Genomic DNA, 20144 nt, shown 5'->3' with positions numbered 1-20144 from the left:
CTAAGGAGGGAATGTGACTGTACACGAAAACAGGCAGAAGACAATGGATTCGTTGGTTCTACCCACTCACGCATTATGGCCTGTCACTGTAAGAAGACTGGTCAGGTTTAACTTCCACAAAGTATAAATCACTGGTCCCCTCAAAGTCACATCAAGTCCAGTATGGACTCTGGCTGCTTCTCTGCACCTTCAAATGTCTTCATTTATTTTCACTTTCTTGTTCTGGCCCAAGTTCTGGTGTTTCTGGTGAGTTCTCAGCCTCACATGGTAATGTGAGACCAAGTGATCCAAATGATCTGTTTTCTTGGCAAACACTCAGTTCCCCTGGCTCTTGGAATTCCATAGGGTGAAGACTTCAGAAACACTGCTAGGTGAGGCAGTGTCAGTAAGATCTGCAATCCCCCTTGTAGGCCTGTTCCCTTAGAGTCGGGCTGCACTTGATTTATAATGGGATTTTTGTCTTTAAAAACACAAACAAAAAATCTAGATGTCAGCCCACAGTAAACATGCAACCAATTTACTGAAAAGCATGTACTGAACAACTATTACACAAGAGTATTATATCAGAAATCAGCAGGACATTTTCTCTGTGGGGAGATAGGACTTCCTAGACCTCTGACTACTACAAGGTTATAAATTGTACAGCTGTACACTAGGCCCAAATGAAGTGACCAAAATGATCCAAGTCACCAAAATGACAGGGTATCTAAACTTTACATGTTATTAGACATGGTGGAAGGGGGCCGGGGTGCAATTTCCTTTCTGGCTGTCACCTTGGCTCTGTTTTAAAAGTTGACATCTACCACTAGGGGCTATTCTGGAAAGCCAGCACTCACACTCCAATGATCTGGTATGGAACTAGAAGAAATCTTTGTGGTGGTATATAAGATCACCAGGGGCAGTTGTGAGTCTCACTTAACTCTTAAATAATAGTATGTGATTGTGTGTATAAATCTCTCTCTCATTTACACCCCCCCACACACACACCAGGTAGGGAGTCCAAAGTCAGTGATTTGAATTGGCACCTTCTCACAGAGTACAGAATATGGTAGTTGAGTTTACTAAAATATGAGGATTTGCTTTTCTATAGCAACAAAGCAGGAGATATTGAAGACTACTGTCATCTTCACTATGTCTGAAAACTTTACCCTCTTGAAGGCCAAATCCCCTTTTGTTTCTTTTGTGGGGATGACATTGAAAGAAAATACTCCCCAGCTTCTAGAAGGAAGCTCAAGTTAATAATGAGTACTTACAATGTCTACTAACAAAGAGGAGTAAGGTCATCTTGATATCTTTGAAAAATGGTTTATAATGTGAACGGGCATAACTGCACTGGGGAACTGAAATCTTTTCCTCTCTCTGGATTTGTAGGTGAGTCATGGAATGGGGCAGAGAGCTGACTGCAGAGAGGGGAGAGAATTCTGTGTTCAGAATGGTTCCAGCATTTCCTAGCAACTACAGACAAGAGACGTGTCCTCAGCACATTTACAGAGGGCCTGGCTCATAGCCTATCCTCAGGTTACTTCCTTTTCCTGTCTGTCAGAGCTGAGAAGTCAAACATTTCTTGGAAGTGTTCTCAAAAACTCAACATTCAGAAGGTTGCCAGGACTTGCTGTGGGTACCCAACTCATTTTTGGAGACATCCTTTACCTGAATCACTTGATGATTTCTCCTAGGGATCCGGGTCAACTCTGCTTTCCACAGTCAACCAGGACACACACAAATCTAACTCACACTGACCTGGAAGGCAAGAAGCTTCCTCATGAGGGGCACAAGGCCAAGCAGCAGGTCCTAGCTCTGAGGATGAAGCTGGCACCACTGCAGAGAGCATCCTAGTTCTTACACTGATAAATGCTGCCACGGAAACTCAGGGATCTGGGCAGGCAGAAGTTGCTGTGCTGTGTTTAATTTCCTGGTTAAAATCATACCAGGTGCTGGAGACAGCAGGAGTCCATAAGCAAATCTGAAACCCTTTCTAAAGAAAGGGGAAAGCTTTCCTTGAGGATTCCAGACAGATGATAATTCATAGAGACAAGTTGGCAAATATTTTTATAGTTCTGTTTATAACCACTACATAAATGCTTGGATTTCCCAAATCCTGATATAATAATAGCATGATTAGGTGTGAAAAGCCAATGATCTGTCCATTGGTAATACAAGGTCAACATGTAAAGATCAAACAATGATTACTGGGGAAAGACAACACAAGCTTCCAAAATCTGAAGTATTTTCAATCTTATGATTTTCTACATTTTTTTCTAGAGTAGTTTTGGTCCTTTGTAAAGAATTTTTAAAACAGGATATTACTGGAGGTTGTTAACTCAGGGTGTATTAAATTCTCCAGTCTTTGCAGACAGATGGTAAAGGATCAAAATTGTCTAAGTTGTCTACTAGCCACCAGTTTGTGAATGAATATATATATTAATTTTAAACTCCTCCCTCCCGACACCCTTATATGTGTAGTAAGCTAGGGTAATCCTAACCTAGAGCATACAGGCTTAGCAGTTTCCTGGCCTCAAAGGAATAAATCATTTTATAGCATGCACAGGATTGAACAATGATATAAATAGGACCCTACAGTAAGCATGTGCTGATTCTGCCTCAGAACTATCCTGTACACACATTAGCCCCTAAAGCTTTGTGATAAGTATACAGGCTATAGGCAGGCAAGCAGGCAGGCAAGAAAAGGGGGATTTCTCCCAAGGCAGACTCCTTGGATCTACCTCAGAGACACTGAAAGTCTAGAGCTTGGTCAACAGCAACTGCAAGTTTGCCTGAATACAGTTCAAACAGAATCTCAGTGTTAACATGGAAATACCACACAAGCAGAGGGAGAGAACACACTGCCCACCTGCAAATGAGCATTACCTTCCAAGTCTCCTACCTTATCTCTACAGTGTAAGAGTATGAACAGTCTCTTCTCTAACAACTGTTTGTTCTATTACAACACAATGTTATCCCCTGGCTTTAAATCATTTGGTAAGAAAAACTCATGTCTCGAGATGTGTGTGTGTGTGTGTGTGTGTGTGTGTGTGTGTGTGAGCTTGCAGTTGGGTATCTCCCAATACACCACTGCTTCCTTGACCCTGAAAAGTGTGGTTGTAAGAACTGTGACCTGGAAATTGGAGAAGGCCAAGAAATGCAGCTCTGGGGCATGCCTGCTCATGCTACATGGGAGGGGAGAGCTGGGGTGTGGGAGGTGAACTGAAGGCCTGCTGCAGAGAGAAGGAGGATTCCAACTGTAGGAAAGAGAGGGAATGTTTGCTGGCAGATGGATCTGAATCCAGCCAGCCAGCGAGTGGCATGGATTCTCATCACAGTGCACTGAAGCCACCTTAGGCTAACCTGGGGGTGGAACTGGTAAATTTTACAGTGACAATTCCCACCTGGTGATATACATGCTAGTCTTCTATGCTGTGACAGACATAGTAGTCCATACAGCTAGCCCAAGAATTCAGGTTCTATCAGACACTTTAGTGACAATTTGGAAAATCTGGGCAATCTGAATTCTGAAACACTGATTTCAACTTTTAATCAGATTTCTTTGTTCTTTTCCTTAAAGTCATTTCCTTTCTACCTCTTCAATCACTTTTCCCATTTTCTCAGCACTGAATTATGAATCTCAAGTCCTAGATAATACCATATACTAAAAATATCTTCTTTCTAGCTCTGGACTCTTTTTTCAACCCCATGTTCCATCCAGTTGCTCTAATGCCTTTCACAAAGGCAGGACTGGACTGTGAGAGACTGTCTAAGGAGCCAGTGCGGCCCTGCTTGGCCTCATTTGCTGTAAGCTTCAGTACAAACCAAGTGGGTTTTCTGTTTGCAGGTAAGGAAAAAACTTATTTCCTTTCAAGATATTCTAGAACCTTCCTAAGAAAGTGATACTGTTGACTTGCACAATATTCCAGGGGCTGGCTTTCCTGAGTAAGTAAGTTCAAAAGCAGCCTTTGGGGAGTTGCCTGAAGAGCCTCCAAGTTGATCAAAGGGGCTCTTCCCATGACCTACCACAAGAGAACAAGAAGCACACAGTCAGTACTCATAAAACTTGTTGTCTCTTGGCGACATGTGTGCCTGCTGTGGATCTGGGGACATATCCAGTGGAAGAAGTTTGTTGCCAGGCAGCTTTCACAGATATCAGAAGCCATTACATACACGCTGTCACATACACACAGGGAAGGGGTGTTTTCCACGAGGAAAGGTTCATCTTCATGTGTCCTCTTCTTCACTGGCACCACTATGAAAGAAAGGGAGAGGCAGGTGAGTTCAGACATCAACCACAGGAAGGGAGGCAAGACAATATACAGGCTGACGGCCTCGTGCTACAGGGCAGTAGAGCGATAGGAAGTGTCTTAGCTTTTTTGATTTCTGATTTCTAAATTTAATTATAGTGATCATGAAAATTAAAAACTTACTATCTTGGGTTGTGAAAGGATCAAATAAGAACATGTGTAAAATATACAGTACCCAGTATACTGTGATTAAGTAAAGAAGAGACATCACGAGACTTAGAATTTTAACGAGCAAAATAAACTGCTGGCAGAAATCAGGAGTTTGATTTCCTTTAGGTGTTAGGCCATCTATTATTAGGTCAGAAAAATAAGAAGCAGCAATTAATGGCATTCTGCCCTGGTGGAGCCAATGTCTTGCCCATGCCGCAAAGTTAAGTCTCCAGAAAGTACTCTACCTCATGAGGACACTGGATCATTCTCTGTGTACCCTCTCTCCTTCCCTCCTCTCACATTCTACAGTTTGGTATTTATTCTCATTCCCCTTCTACTGAAGTAAATAAGGGTAGCATTAATACTATTTTGCCAATGACTACACATCTAGAAGTTGTACAATGAACACACAGAAGTGCTCAATCAAATGACTTCCAAAAACAACAGAAAGGGTGGGAGGAACTGATGCAACCAGAAGATTCCAGGGTCAGTGTTTCAGTGCCAAAGCCAAGTGTGCAGTTCCAAAGGTACAGCTACTACTTCAGTCGCTCAGAGGTAAGCACCACTGGTTCTGGGAAAAGGCAGCAGGGGTGAGCACCCTTACAGAAAGGCAAAAGCAGCAGACCTGTCTTCATTCACTTCTAGAGGTCACCGATTCAAACACAGACAAGAGACAACTTGATCTTCTGCTTACTGGACCTGAACACAGAAATATCATGACCCAGGACTCGGCTGTTCACCCAGTCTTTCTATTACTCCTCACTACAATCCCAGGATATTGGAATTATTATTTTCTATACTGCCCAGATGAAGAAGTGAAGCTTGGTGAGATTAAGAACCTAGAGTTCTTTGAGATCAAGGTTTAATTTTGTCTGGAAGTCCAAAGTTTCAAGCTGGTAGAGACAGAAATGGTTTATAATGTATTAGCTTCCAGCTATGACCTAGAAAGTTCTCAGAAAGGATTATTTTTGTCTACATAAATCTGTGCTCTTTGTTTCCATCTGGAGAAAGAGTTGAGAGAAAATATTCTAGCAGTGGGGTTCTAGTACTTCCAAGGCACAAACACTTAAGACATGGGCCTACAGATTAAGGGGAGTGCTCTAGAAGCCGGAAGACTCAAGGCAGTAACACGCCACATCAGAATTCTGCCCTACTTGTTTCCTATTGGCTGTCCAGTCATGAGATAAAGGGTGCGTGTAGGCAGGGCTGACCAGAGGACTGCCATCAGAGCAGTATTTGGTGGCATCTGTCCCAAAGGGAACAAAGGGTCTTTTATGAAAAGATTGTAGCCAGAATCAAAGCACAGATAAAACTGGCCCCATATTCTCCCCCTTGTATTGAGAGCAAGCTCTTTTTGTTTCCCTGCCAGCCTTCCTTCTAATATGAGAGGACTGATGGTGACTGTGCCCTTTCCTTAAGCTGCAGTTCACTTTTCAGCGTTCTTGAGATAAAGCACTCATGAACCTACTGAAATTCATTCAGAGTTTTGTCTATGTGTCCCTTTGTCTGAGAAAGGCCATGATTTTCATCATAGTTTCAAAGATGTCAACAACCCCAACCTCAAACTGAGAATATCAAATCATACACAATTTCTTTTTCAGTTTGATTCAGGGTTTCTCTGTGTAACCCTGGCTATCCTGAAACATCTAGATCAGGCTGGCCTTGAACTCAGAGATCCACCTGCCTCTGCCTCCCAAGTGCTGGGATTAAAGGCGTGCGCCACCATCACCTGGATCAGTGTTCAGGTTTTTAGTATAAAACTGTATAAAACTTGGAGTAGTTCAGGGAAAAGGTCAGAGGTCTATTCTCATTACCCTAAGAGAGATCTGTTCCTGGGCCTGAAAGATAAGATTCTCTCACTGTTTAGAGCAGGAGACCCTGTGACTCTGAAATATCATTTATTGATTTCTTCAACTGCTAAATATTTACTGATTGTCTACTGTGTGTTAGGCTGGATGTCAGAAGGGCACAGTAGTCACCCACACAGATGCCACAGCTCTGGTGTGATGGGGGCTCAGGAGATATTTTATTTTGTTTTTAAAGAAAAAAAAAGCATATTTTCACAAAACAACCTGTTTCTCATGATAATAATAAAAAGAAATGTGTAGCACAGGTACCCAGTTGGTATATGAGGTCTCTTTTGGTGGGTTACTCATCGTGAGAGGCATCTCCTTTCTTTTCCATTCTGCTTTCACTTATTACATGAGCATATGTTCAAACGACCTTATCTGAAATGCCTTAAAATCTCCGTGGTTCCTCTCCAGGTACCCATCTGCTTCCACAGAAACACCTACTTGTCATACAGAGATCTACAACTGGACTGGGGACTGCAGGTTACAGAGATCTTTTAAGGTGTCTGTTTAATGTATCAATTTCTAATGAATGAGGGGCATTAGGCAGACAGCCATTCTCTTCATTCTACTGAGGTCTTTAAGAAGGGAGTACCATCATACAATGACCCAAGGTCATGGAACTGTTGAGGGTTAAATTCTTAGTGAATATCACTTCCGCAGGGTAGTGCTACATATCTTGCAGTGTTACAGACATACTTTTTATATACACATGATTAAAGGAGTTGTACCCTTCCTTTTAAAAATGAAAATTCAAAATTTGCCTTCTTCTAACGTTCCCTCAATACCTTTGTTTTGGCACCTGAAACAATTCTATTTTAGATTAAACATGTTATTTCTAAATTTCCTTCAAATAGTTTCATCAAAAACTGAGATGAAAACAGTTTTTTAAAATGTGTATGTGAGGTGTGTGTATGCCTCTATGTGTGTTTCTGTGTAATCATGGAGGCCAGAGGTTGATGCTGGGTGTCTACCTCTATAAATCTCCACTTTATTTTTGAGACAGTCTTACACGGAACCCAAAGCTTACCATTTCAACTAGAATAAATGTCAGCAAGCCTATGACATCTGCCTGTCACCTTTCATCCCCCAATACTTGGGCGATAGACATGAAATGTCAACACAGTTTTTATGTGAGCTCTGAGTGTCTGAATTTAGGTCCCCCTGCATTTGTTGGTCCTCATGCATTGAACCATCTTCCTGGATAGGTTTATTTATCTTTTTACTGAATGACAACTTCAAAGCTAAGGAAATACAGGGATTGAACATAAAGTTTCATGGCTCTGACCATTCTAAGCAGGTTTCTAGAAAAATTGTTCCTTGTCAATGCTGGTAATAGTAGGGCACTGAGTACTGTGGATTAGTTAGGAGGCTTCTGCTCGCTGACTGGTCTGGATTGAAGGTAGCTGATTTAGAAATAGTAGTCTTAAAGCTGTAGTGCACATTCCCTGGTGTAGAAAACGACTTCCCAGGGATGACTTGCACATGGATAAGCATTAGAACAATTTGCAAGTCTTTAATTTCTACGTATCTTCTTTCCCAAACGTGATCATCTCAAGAACATGGGGTACAGGTTTTCTTTGTAGCCAGGTCCATTTTCAAAATCTTCTCACTCCCACTTCAGGAAAGACATACACATCTGTCTACACACTGCATTGCAGAGGCTTTAAAGAGATCCCATGAAAGCAGGGTAAGAAATAGTAAGACATTATTCTCTATTACATCTATATAAGGCAATAGCTTATCTCTATGTTTCACTAAGATTTAAACTCAGAAAACCGCTGTCACAAGGTACTAGTATGTTTATTTGAATTGGATATAAATGAAATCAGAAGTTCAAATGGCCAAAAGACACTTAAGGTCATGCTCAACCTCCTTAGCGATCAGATAAATGCAAATCAAAACAACTTTGAGATATCATCTTACACCTGTCAGAATGGCTAAAATAAAAAACACCAAGGATAGCCTTTGCTGGAGAGGTTGTGGAGAAAGGGGTACCCTCATCCATTGCTGGTGGGACTGCAAACTTGTGCAACCACTTTGGAAATCAGTGTGGTGGTTTCTCAGAAAAATTGGGATCAACCTACCCCTGGGCCCAGCAATACCACTCTTGGGAATATACCCAAGAGATGCCCTATCATATGACAAAAGCATTTGTTTAACTATGTTCATAGCAGCATTATTTGTAATAGCCAGAACCTGGAAGCAACCTAGAGGTCCTTCAATGGAAGAATGGATGAAGAAAGTGTGGAATATATACACATTAGAGTACTACTCTGCGGTAAAAAACAATGACTTCTCGAATTTTGCATGCAAATGGATGGAAATAGAAAATACTATCCTGAGTGAGGTAACCCAGACCCAAAAAGAAGATCATGGGATGTACTCACTCATAATTGGTTTCTAGCCATGGATAGGGGCCACTGAGTCTATAATTTGTGATCCTAAAGAAGCTAAACAAGAGGGTAAACCCAAGGAAAAACATATAGTTATCCTCCTGGCTATGGGAAATAGACAAGATTGCCGGGCAAAAAATTGGAATCTTGGGGGTGGGGTGGGATGGGGGTATGGGGAGATGGGGAGAGAAAAGTGTGAAGGAGAGGATGAGGGGAACTTGGGAAAAAGGGATGATTGGGGATAAAGGAAGGTTGGATAGGGGAGCAGGGAAACTCATATCTTAGTTAAGGGAGCCACCTAAGGGTTGGCAAGAGACTTGAACTTGGAGTGGCTACCAGGTGCCCGGGGCAATGTCCCCAGTTAGTTCCTTAGGCACCTGAGGATAGGGAACCTGAAATGAACCTATCCTATAGCCATACTGATGAATATCTTGCATATCACCATAGAACCTTCATCTAGCAATGGATGGAGATAGAGACAGAGACCCACACTGGAGCACCGGACTGAGCTCCCAAGGTCCTAATGAGGAGCAGAAGGAGGGAGAACATGAACAAGGAAGTCAGGACCATGAGGGGTGTACCCACCCACTGAGACAGTGGGGCCGATCTATTGGGAGCTCACCAAGCCAGCTGGACTGTGACTGAAAAAGCATGGGATAAAACCGAACTCTCTGAACATGGCGGACAATGAGAGCTGACGAGAGGCCAAGGACAATGGCACGGGGTTTTGATCCTACTTCATGTTCTGGCTTTGTGGGAGCCTAGACAGTTTGGATGTTCACCTTCCTAGACCTGGATGGAGCGGGGAGGTCCTTGGACTTTCCACAGGGCAGGGAACCCTGACTGCTCTTGGGACTGGAGAGGGAGGAGAAGAGGAGTGGGGGGAGGGGGAGACGGGCGGGAGGAGGGGAAGGGAAATGGGAGGCGGGGAGGAGGCGGAAAATTTTTCTTTTCAATAATAAAAAAGAAGGTCAAAAAAAAAAAAAGAAATCAGATCTAACAGAAAGTGAGTGTGATTTGGCTGGCTAATTTGGGTGTAAGAAATGAATCTGTCAATTAGATTATATAGTGAATATTGTCTGTAAATTTAGTAAGTTTGTGATGTCAGTTTTGAGAAAAGCATACATAAAATGAGACGGACACTACATGATAACGAGCAGTCACATCCTTTCTAATTAGCTATACTTGACCCAAAACTTAAGGAATTAACTTAAAGGAGGGCAAGGAGGCACACACTTTTCCCTATATTTCTTTAAGGGATGCAAAACCAGAACATTTAACTAAAGGAACTAGGAGCACCTAAATTCTGAATGGGATGGTGGTGTGAGATTTAGCAGCTCTCTGTCTAGGGTCAGGGTCTGTGGGAACAGAATGGGGCCAAGGAGTCCCAGGTAGTAAAATGAATGCTGTGTCCTCTTCCAAGACTTGGGCATACTGAGATAGCCCTGCTATTTGCTGTGGCACCTATAGATGTAAGCTGGGAGAAGATACAAGGCCCAGTCACACTCAACCCCAACCACTTACTGAAAGAAGGTTGTCATGCAGGAGATAATCCTGACAAATCCAGACAGGTGGCTCAGCTTTTGCAGCTTGTCCTTAGAGTTGAAGGGGTTTGAGAGGAAGTTAGTAGGTGAGATGGTAGGCACTCTGAGATCACAAACGTCATAGTTTCTGTCCCTATGCAGATAGCACTTACTGTGATTGGCACCGCTTGTTCATCACCACTGAGTTCACAGCCACTTACTAATTAACCATTGCTCTAAAAGAATTATTCAACTCAAGAGAATAAAGAAATTAAGAGATATTAACACTGAGGAGGGAAAAGGAAGGAGGAAGGCTAGATTTAGTATTTTTTAAATTAGACCACATAGGCACTGCACAAAAATCTAACTGGGAAGCCCTGAGCTTTCAGTATTTCAGTAGTTCTAGTAAGTATGTCAGCTGTGTGTGGGGGCGGGAGTGTGGCGGGATGGACCACACACTCTGATCCAAGAGCCTCCTCCATGCCTCACTTGACCCTACAGCCTGGGCAGAAAGGAACCGGAGCTGTTGTGCTGTTAAGTATGGGAACTTACTAGTCTTAACCTGGGGAGCAGGTTAGGTATAAATATAAAAGAAAGCAAAATGTTCTTGGTTGTCATGGGTCTAAAAAGTGTACGAGAAGACTGGCATTCAAGTTCAGGTTCTGGTATGTGATTCAGGAACATTTTCTCACTTGAGAAAGTGGAATAGCCTGAGTGATAAATATAATTTAGGAAAACTCCACAACAGATAAAGCTAAGCTCCTCTCCAAATTAAATACTTTTTTTAAAAAACATTTATTTATTTGTTATGTATACAATATTCTGTCTGTGTGTACCTTCAGGCCAGAAGAGGGCAGAAGACCCCATTACAGATGGTTGTGAGCCACCATGTGGTTGCTGGGAACTGAACTCAGGACCTTTGGAAGAGGAGGCAATACTCTTAACCTCTGAGCCATCTCTCCAGCCCCAAATTAAATACTTTTGAGTTAATTAACTGGCTCTTATTTGTAGGGCTTTTCTATTCTCATGCCCCTCCCCTTTCCACCTTTTCTATCCATCCTGAAGGCTGGTCAAGTTCTACCATCTGTTTTCCTAGCTGGGCCCAAACACTGGGTTGATCAGTACCTAGAACAGCTTGAAGAATAAGCTCTGATCTCAGCAAAAGCTTCATGGTTTCTACTTCTCTGGTGGTTCTTTAGAAAGTAAGGCTTTCGACTGCCAACATCAAACTAAATGGAGAGAAACTGACAGTGATCCCACTGAAATCAGGAACAAGACAAGGTTGTCCACTCTCTCCGTATCTATTCAATATAGTTCTTGTGGTCCTAGCTAGAGCAATAAGACACCAAAAAGATATCAAAGGGATACAAATCAGAAAAGTAATCAAACTCTCACTATTTGCTGATATGATAGTTTACATAAGCAACCGAAAAAATTCTACCAAGGAACTTCTACAACTCATAAACACTTTCAGTAATGTAGCAGGATACAAGATTAACTCAAAAAAATCAGTAGCCCTCCTGTACACAGATGATAAATGGGCTGAGAAAGAAATCAGAGAAACATCACCCTTCACAATAGCCACAAATAACATAAAATATCTTGGAGTAACTCTAACCAAACAAGTGGAAGACTTGTATGACAAGAACTTTAAATCTTTGAAGAAAGAAACTGAAGAAGACACCAGAAACTGGAAAGATCTCCCATGCTCGTGGGTAGGTAGAATTAACATAGTAAAATGGCAATCTTACCAAAAACAATCTATATTCAATACAATGTCTATCAAAATCCCAGCAAAATTCTTCACAGACCTCGAAAGAACAGCACTCAAGTTCATATGGAAAAGCAAAAATTCCAGGATACCCAAAACAATCCTGTACAATAAAGGAACTTCTGGAAGCACCACAATCCCTGACTTCAAACTCTACTACAGAGCTACTGTACTGAAAACAGCCTGGTATTGGCATAAAAACAGACAGGAGGACCAATGGAACCAAATAGAAGACCCAGATATTAATCCATATACTTTCAAACACCTGATTTTTTGACAAAGAAGCAAAAAATATCAAATGGAAAAAAGAAAGCATATTTAACAAATGGTGCTGGCACAACTAGATATCAACATGTAGAAGAATGAAAATAGATCCATATCTATCACCATGCACAAAACTCAAGTCCAAATGGATCAAAGACCTCAACATAAAGCTAGCCACACTGAACCTCATAGAAGAGAAAGTAGGAAATACACTTGAACACATTGGCACTGGAGACCACTTCCTAAATATATCCCCAGTAGCACAGACATTGAGAGAAACAATTAATAAATGGGGCCTCCTGAAACTGAAAAGCTTCTGTAAAGCAAGGGACACAGTCAACAAGACAAAATGACAGCCTACAGAATAAGAAAAGATCTTCACCAACCCCACCTCAGACAGAGGTCTGATCTCCAAAATATACAAAGAACTCAAGAAACCGGTCATCAAAAGAACACATAATCCAATAAAAAAAAATGGAGTACAGACCTAAACAGAGAACTCTCAACAGAAAATCTAAGACGGCTGAAAGACACTTATGGAAATGTTCAACATCCTTAGTCATCAGAGAAATGCAAATCAAAACAACTCTGAGATTCCATCTTACACCTGTAAGAATGGCCAAGATCAAAAACACTGATGACAACTTATATTGGAGAGGTTGTGGGGTAAAGGGAACACTCCTGCATCGCTGGTGGGAGTGCGAGCTGGTACGGCCCCTTTGGATATTAGTGTGGTGATTTCTCAGAAAATTAGGAAACAACCTTCCTCAAGACCCAGCAACCACTTTTGAGTATATATCCAAAGGATGCTCAACAGGGCCACAAGGACATGTGCTCAACTATGTTCATAGCAGCATTGTTTATCATAGCCAGAACCTGGAAACAGTCTAAATGCCCCTCGATTAAAGAATAGATAAGGAAAATGTGGTCCATTTACACAATGGAGTACTACACAACAGAAAAAATAATGGCATCTTGAAATCTGCAAGCAAATGAATGGAGCCAGAAAACATCATTTTGAGTGAGGTAACCCAGACCCAGAAAGACATGTATGTACTCACTCATAAGTGGTTTTTAAACATAAAGCAAAGAAAACCAGCCCACAAATCACAATTCCAGAGAACCAAACAACAATGAGGACCTTAAGAGAGATATATATGGATCTAATCTACATGGAAAATAGAAAAAGACAAGATCTCCTGAGTAAATTGGGAACATGGGGACCTTGGGAGAGGGTTGAAGGGGAGGGGAAAGGCAGGGAGGGGAGCAGAGAAAAATGTAGAACTCAATAAAAAAATCAATAAAAAATATATGTGTATATATATATATATACATATATTAAAAAAGAAAGTAAGGCTTTGCTTCAGCCTCACTCACCTTCCTTTGCAAGTCATGGTAAAGACAAGGAAAAGGGCTCTTCCTTCTCTAGACTACAGCATGACTTATATTTTAAGTCTTCTCTCCTTTGATAACTACCATGATTTACAAAAGCCTGACTTAATGGCCCATAAGCAATTTATATTCATAGCATTTATAACAGTAGCTTCTAGTACTGGATCTCCATCCTGCAGGGAAGAACTGATGTGCTGGGGCTGGAGAGATGGCTCGGTAGTTAAGAGCATTGGCTGCTCCTCCAGGACTCAATAATCCACATGGTGGCTCATAACAATTTATAATTTCAGTTCCAAAGGGTCCAACACCCTTTCCTGGCCTCTGAAGTGACCAGGCAATACACAGAAAAACATGCAGGCAAAACATGCACACAAATAAAATAAAAGGCAATAAAACTTTAAAAAAAGAATTGGTGCCAGGCGGTAGTAGTACAAGCCTTTAACCTTAGCACTTGGGAGGCAGAGACAGGTGGATCTCTGAAAGTTTGAGGCCAGCTTTATCTATGGAGCAAGTTCCAGGACCGGCTCCAAAAGGCTACAGAAAAACCCTGTCTCGAAAAACAAACCAAGCCAAGCAACCAACCAACCAAAAGAATTGATATTCTATTATAGATTCTGGTAGGTATCATCTCTATTTTACAGAAGAGAAAACTGAGGTTCAAGGATGTTACATAATTTATTTGTACAAGGTTCACAGCTTGTAAATGACAGATCTAGGTGAAATAATCAACTTCAGGAATCACACCAAACTCAGGAAAGAGGCGAGTTTAACTCCTTGTTTCTCAGCCCTATAATAAGTAGTGGTGATTTAAGATTTTTGAGATATTTTTAACATCTGAAAAATGGGACAATAATGCCCACCATCAAGTTTTGTGGTGAAATAAAAGAAGTGTGCTTTGCTTTTCTAATATATAAAAGAAAAGCCAGGTAAGGAGGCCTACAGAAATACAGACCTGGTTTGTCTCGCAGTCCCACAGCTGCCGTTCGGTCTCAGATCTATTTAGAGCCCGAGTGTAGCTTCTGACCAAGTGTCAAGTGTGATCACTACGAACATGGAAGGTGATGTTCCTCACAGTTACATTCAAGTGTGCACAAAGTCCTGCTTCTCTGGAAGATTACAAGCCTTTCAGCCAGTGTCCTGCTACGGGGAGGTAAATGAATGCAAGTAACAGACAGGCTCCTTAGCCTGCCAATACCATATCTGCTTTACAATTCCCTTCTTAAGAACTGAATCCTTTGTTGTTGCCAGATTAAGAACTGGTTACTTCTAGCCCCCCCCCCCAAAAAAAAAGAAAAAGAAAAAAAAAAAGAAAAGAAAGGAAAAAATAATAAGAAATAAAAATCAAAATATAACTTTTTTGAATATCTTTTACTTTCTATACTAAATGGGTACTACTTCTATGAAAAAGAAAACTTTCTATAGAACCATATACCAGGGATAATCCCCATGAACACATTGAAATGTATTTGTACCTATCTTTTCTATGCATGTACAAAATACATACCTAGCTTTCATAAAATTGGCTCATTCTTCCTAAGCTCATTTGTAACCTACTTTTTCCATTTAAGTCAGTCATGAACATTTTCCTCATCAAGAAATGTATTTCTTTAAGATTATGAGTCATGATTGAATCACATATAATTAGAATACCAAATATTGGATACTTGAAGGATTTCTACCTTTTCACTACTTCCCATATTTCTGTGACATACATCAATGCAGATGAATCATCCTTAATAATTTCCAAAGAAAAATGTCAGAAGGGAAACTTCTGGATCAAAAGGTTTTATTTGTACTCTTAAAATAACTTTAAATTTTAGAAAACTCTAGATTAACAAAAGAAATTATGCTTAGTTCTCCCTATTGTCAACAAGAAGTGATTCATCACTTGTTGTCATTTACTGTGTTAGGGAACCACATTTAATGGTCTCCATTCCCGGGGTTTCTGGTTATTGCCATAGCTACTCTTGATGATATAGTACTGCTTAGATATTTTGTAAGACGTTCTTCAATTGGGATTTGTTAAATGTCTTGCTCATGGTTACAGGGTTTGGAAGGAAGACTACAGAGCTAAAGTGCAACCATGCGCTATCAAGGGTTTAAGTTCAATATAACTTCACACTGTTAAAACTGATCATGACCACCAGCGTCATTACAAATTGTCAAATTTTTCAGAGTACTCACTCTTTTCCCATTTCACATAGTGTACTGTTTTGAAGAAAGTTACGACGAATAGCCCAAACATGCTCCCTTTCTCCTTGAAGAGTATATACATAAATCATCTGAAATATTTTTGAACATAAGATTTGTCTCTTCTTCCTTTACTCACCTATTCAGTCATTTAACCAGTATAGACTCCTGGGCATTAATTTTATACTTGGGGTTATAATCTAAAATTATTCTGCTGTTCAGCTTTGGCCTTTGGAGTACTTTTAGTTAGTTTCCTTGACATTTCTTCACCAATGTGATTTTTTTTGGCTTGCTTTTGAGCTCTTTCTCTCTTTAAGGTATTACAAGATCTTCCAGGTTTGTCTTATGTTTTCCCCACACCTTAGAATCAGTCATTTCTCAAACAAGACAAGGATATGTGTTTCTAAAGGCTCTTGATACATTATTGTTAAAATGTATGGAAAAAATCGTTGTGTGCTGATTTATAATCATTACTTATACAGAGATGAGATGCCCATTTTCCCTACACCCCTGCCACAAATAGGATGGTTTCAAAGTGTATGCAGGAAACTGAACTAGCGCAGAAATAAGAGTGTCGGCTGTGTCTGTAAGAGGCAAATGCCAGGAGAGCAGTTAGGTTTTCCTTTTTTCTGCCATTACATTGGCTGTTTGCAACCTTCCTTCCTTCCCAACACTTCCCGATCTCACATCCCTACTGATCTCCTGTAGAGAGGACAGAAAGGAATCCTTCACACCTCTATTAGGGCCCATACAACTCTGGGGGTGGGGGAGAGAAGGAGAAGGAGAAAATAGCCTAAAGGTTTGCCTTCCCTGGTTCCCATACCTTCAGGAAATCACCCGACCTAGTTTCCTTATCTTCTTTTGGCATATGAATAATAGAAACCAAGTCTCTCAAGCAGTTTCCTTAAAAAAAAATCTTAGATATAAAATTAAATAATATCTGGGGCTTCAAATCTATTGCCCCAAGCTGCAAGATCATGCAAGTAACCAAGAGAGAGGGGAAAAGGATCAATAAATAAATGTACTTGACACTAATCTCATCTCTATATGAAAAGGTATGTGTGTGTGTGTTCACATTATTTCAATAGCTTAGAGTCTCATGATGACTGTGGGATAAGGTGTGAAATATGAAGACCATTATAACTTAGAAGAACTACAACTCTTAAAAAACTAATGCTACTTCTCCTGTGGCTAAGAATTATGAATGCTGACTTAGGAGTTAAACTGAAGAACCAGCCTGCCCCCATCTTAAAGCCATCTTATAGTAAAGACAAACCAAGCTCATCCCTATTTATGATTAAATGTCTGTTTTTCAAGGATTGGGCTATGTCTTACCTGTAACCTAACTACAAATGGTTCTGCACTGCATGCTCATGACAATCATTGTTTCAAAAAATTGTTTATAACCACCTTGTAAACCTTTATTTCAAAGGATTATAGGACCAACTAGTGACTACCTTGTTATACCCACCTTGTAATCATGTCTTTGTTTCAGGAGGTCATTAGGAGTAATTGTTATGCTTATGTTCCTGTAACCCTGCCTGTTTTGCCCAGCAAATCATCCATTTGGAAACCCCCTATGCCTAAGCCTGTCTTCCTCACATCCAATGCTGACCTCTTGAACCCTGCCTTAGAAACAGGCAGCCCATGTACATGAATAAAAACCTTACTATAATTAATTGCTTTCTTTAATTAATTTGGCCATGATGATTTGGGTAAGTGGTCTTTCTCCTTTCATCTTTGTTTGGAATTAACAAAACATCTGGTTTTGAGTCACATTTCTACTATTTAGTACAAAAGGCTTTTGAATTCTGTGCTTTTAATTGAAAAAGGAGAACAAATTAGTAACTAGTTTCTTTAAAGAGTTGCTAAAAGGAGTTATATATATATATATGATGTGTGTGTATACATAAATATGTATATATATCACATTAATATATATATTCTCTCTCTAGAATATATCACTATAGAGTACACGCACATACACAAAGAGTATACATTCACTCACATGGTATAATATCTGGCACACTTTAGGTACCTGATATATTTTGGAGTTACAAATGAATACATAATGATCAAAATGACCCTATAAAGTATGAATGTTCTGAGAAACTCCCTAGCAGACTGTGGGTCACTTGTCGGTCCTAGAGACATTGTCCAAGAATCTCACATGTTGTTAACAGTTTGTTGCTACAGGTAAAGAAAGAGCCCATTTTCTTTTCTAATTGTCACTGGAATAATGAGGTGTATATAACCACTCCAACATCAAATGTGGATCAAAATACTGTATGATAAACAATAATTGCTTTTATAAAACACAGTTTTGCTGGTAAAGGGCAGGTCTGGTCAATGGACTGGTAAAACTGTTATCACTGAGGACTGTCTTATTTACTTTTCTACTGCTGTGATAAAACAGCATGACCAAGGCAACTTACAGAAGAAAGCGTTTACGGGGCTTACAGTTTTGGAGGGTTAAAGTTTATGACCACCATGGCGAGAATCATGGCCAGCAGGCAGACAGGCAAGCATGATACTGAAACACTACCTATAAGCAGCAGAACTAAACGAGAATGGCATGAACTTCTGAAACCTACATGCACGGGAACTGTGGTTGTGACACACAGTGTGTAGAAAAAACACACGCTGATCTTCAAGATCCCATTCTCGCACACATAAAAGGCCTCCTTTAAGAAAGGTTTCCACATTGGTTTAAGAAGACATATAAAAAGCATTCACTACAGGAATGATGTAATTATTTGTTAGATTCTGAAATAATCACTTTGCCAACATTTTGATGTTAGGTTTTCAAAATAACTGTGTAACAGCACTGACATTTTACAGACGAAGAAAATGAAGAGCAGAGTAAGAAAGTGTCATCCCAAGTCCCAGAGCTAGACAGAGCTGCAACTACAATCAAGGCCTGTCCCTTGTTTTTCACCCCGTGCAGGAAACTCAATGACGGCAAGGCAATCTACTAGGAGGCTTGTGAAGTCAATCTCCCAGCACCTACCCAACTAGTTTCCAGCTAAAGATTTTCCAAGGCTTTGGAAGACTAAAACTCCACTGTGATTACAATTGCTAGAAAAGTTCCTCATGTCATGGAGCATCTCCAATAGCCTTGTCAAAAGCAGGAGGGAGGGCAGGGAGATTTTTTCCCCCTTTTAGTTTTTACAACTACAGCTTGTCTCTCAGTTTTCTTGTTATAACCTTGCTGATAGACAGCTTTTCCTGTCAGCTTCCAGCAGTCATGCCAAATCCCCACCACCACCACAACCAAGACAGCTGAGCAGCAGAATCACTCAGGATACTTAGAGCAGAGTCCCTCCAGGTCAATTTCAGTTCTGTCCGGCCAGGTCAGAAGTACCAGGCTTGCTTTTTATTCAGTTCCACAGTAGTACATTTAGGCTTTCAGCTCATTTCTTTTTCTTCCTCTCTGGAAAATGGAATCTAAATTAAGTTCAGTCTGGCCTACCTCAAGGAACCAGTGAAGGTAGTCTGGAAAAAGTCCTGTTTTGTCCTTGCAGCCTAGGGGGCTTACGGGTTCAACACGTCCTAACCACACTGTAAATGCTTCTCAGAGAATGTCTGTGGTCTCCATTCCCCAGTGTTCACTAGCATGCCTGGCACTTAGGACACATGATCCTTGTAGCACACCTGCATTTGCTGCTGAGGTGAAGGGTGGAGAAGGTGGACCTTCAAGGCAGAAAACTACATCCAATAGAAAATAAGACTTTCTCCTATTGCTATAAACTATTTATCTGGAGAACCCTTAAGGAAGGTAGTACAAGATGCTAACATTACCTATGTAAGAATATGACCAAGACTCCTGACCAGGACTGTCACCTGAATTGTGTGCCTTTAACAAAGCTATTTAATCTTATTATCCATTGTTTTAGTGATCTGTAGGTTAAAGCATCATCAAATAATTCACTCTATTTTTTTATTTTTTCAAATCACACACTCTTTCAGTAAAAATATTTATCGAACATTTGCAATATATTAAGCCCTTTAATAGGTGCTTTAACAGCATCAAGAAAAACAGACAAGGTTTTGGCTTTCTTGTGTACAATCTCCAATGAGGTGACAATAAGCAAACTAATTAAGCTGATAGAAAGTACTATGAAGGAAATGAAGCAAGATTATAGGATAAATATGACGGGTGCTGTGTCAGGGCCATTCAGGAAAGTGAGAACATGAGGATACCCTTATAACCAAGTAGTAAACAACAGATGAAAACGATTAACATACTTCCTAGTTAGTACTCAGCCACAGCCAAATATTTTTAAATCACTACTACATTTGTCTTTTTCATCTTA

General features: G+C 40.4%; 1 protein-coding gene across 1 annotated transcript in view; it reads right to left on the bottom strand.

Annotated features, from left to right (window-relative positions):
* Positions 1–2030: 2030 nt before the first annotated feature.
* Trim44 (tripartite motif containing 44) overlaps positions 2031–20144 on the bottom strand; it is a 105837-nt gene continuing 87723 nt past the window's right edge. The window contains exon 5 of the mRNA XM_057780999.1: positions 2031–4237. Coding sequence (XP_057636982.1) covers positions 4210–4237 — 28 coding nt within the window. The 3' untranslated portion in view covers positions 2031–4209. The remainder of the gene's footprint in view (positions 4238–20144) is intronic.

The sequence above is a fragment of the Chionomys nivalis genome, chromosome 9 (genome assembly GCF_950005125.1).
Source record: "Chionomys nivalis chromosome 9, mChiNiv1.1, whole genome shotgun sequence".
Lineage (NCBI taxonomy): Eukaryota > Metazoa > Chordata > Mammalia > Rodentia > Cricetidae > Chionomys > Chionomys nivalis.
Note: the sequence above shows the minus strand (reverse complement) of the source record. Positions and strands in the feature narration are given on the sequence as shown.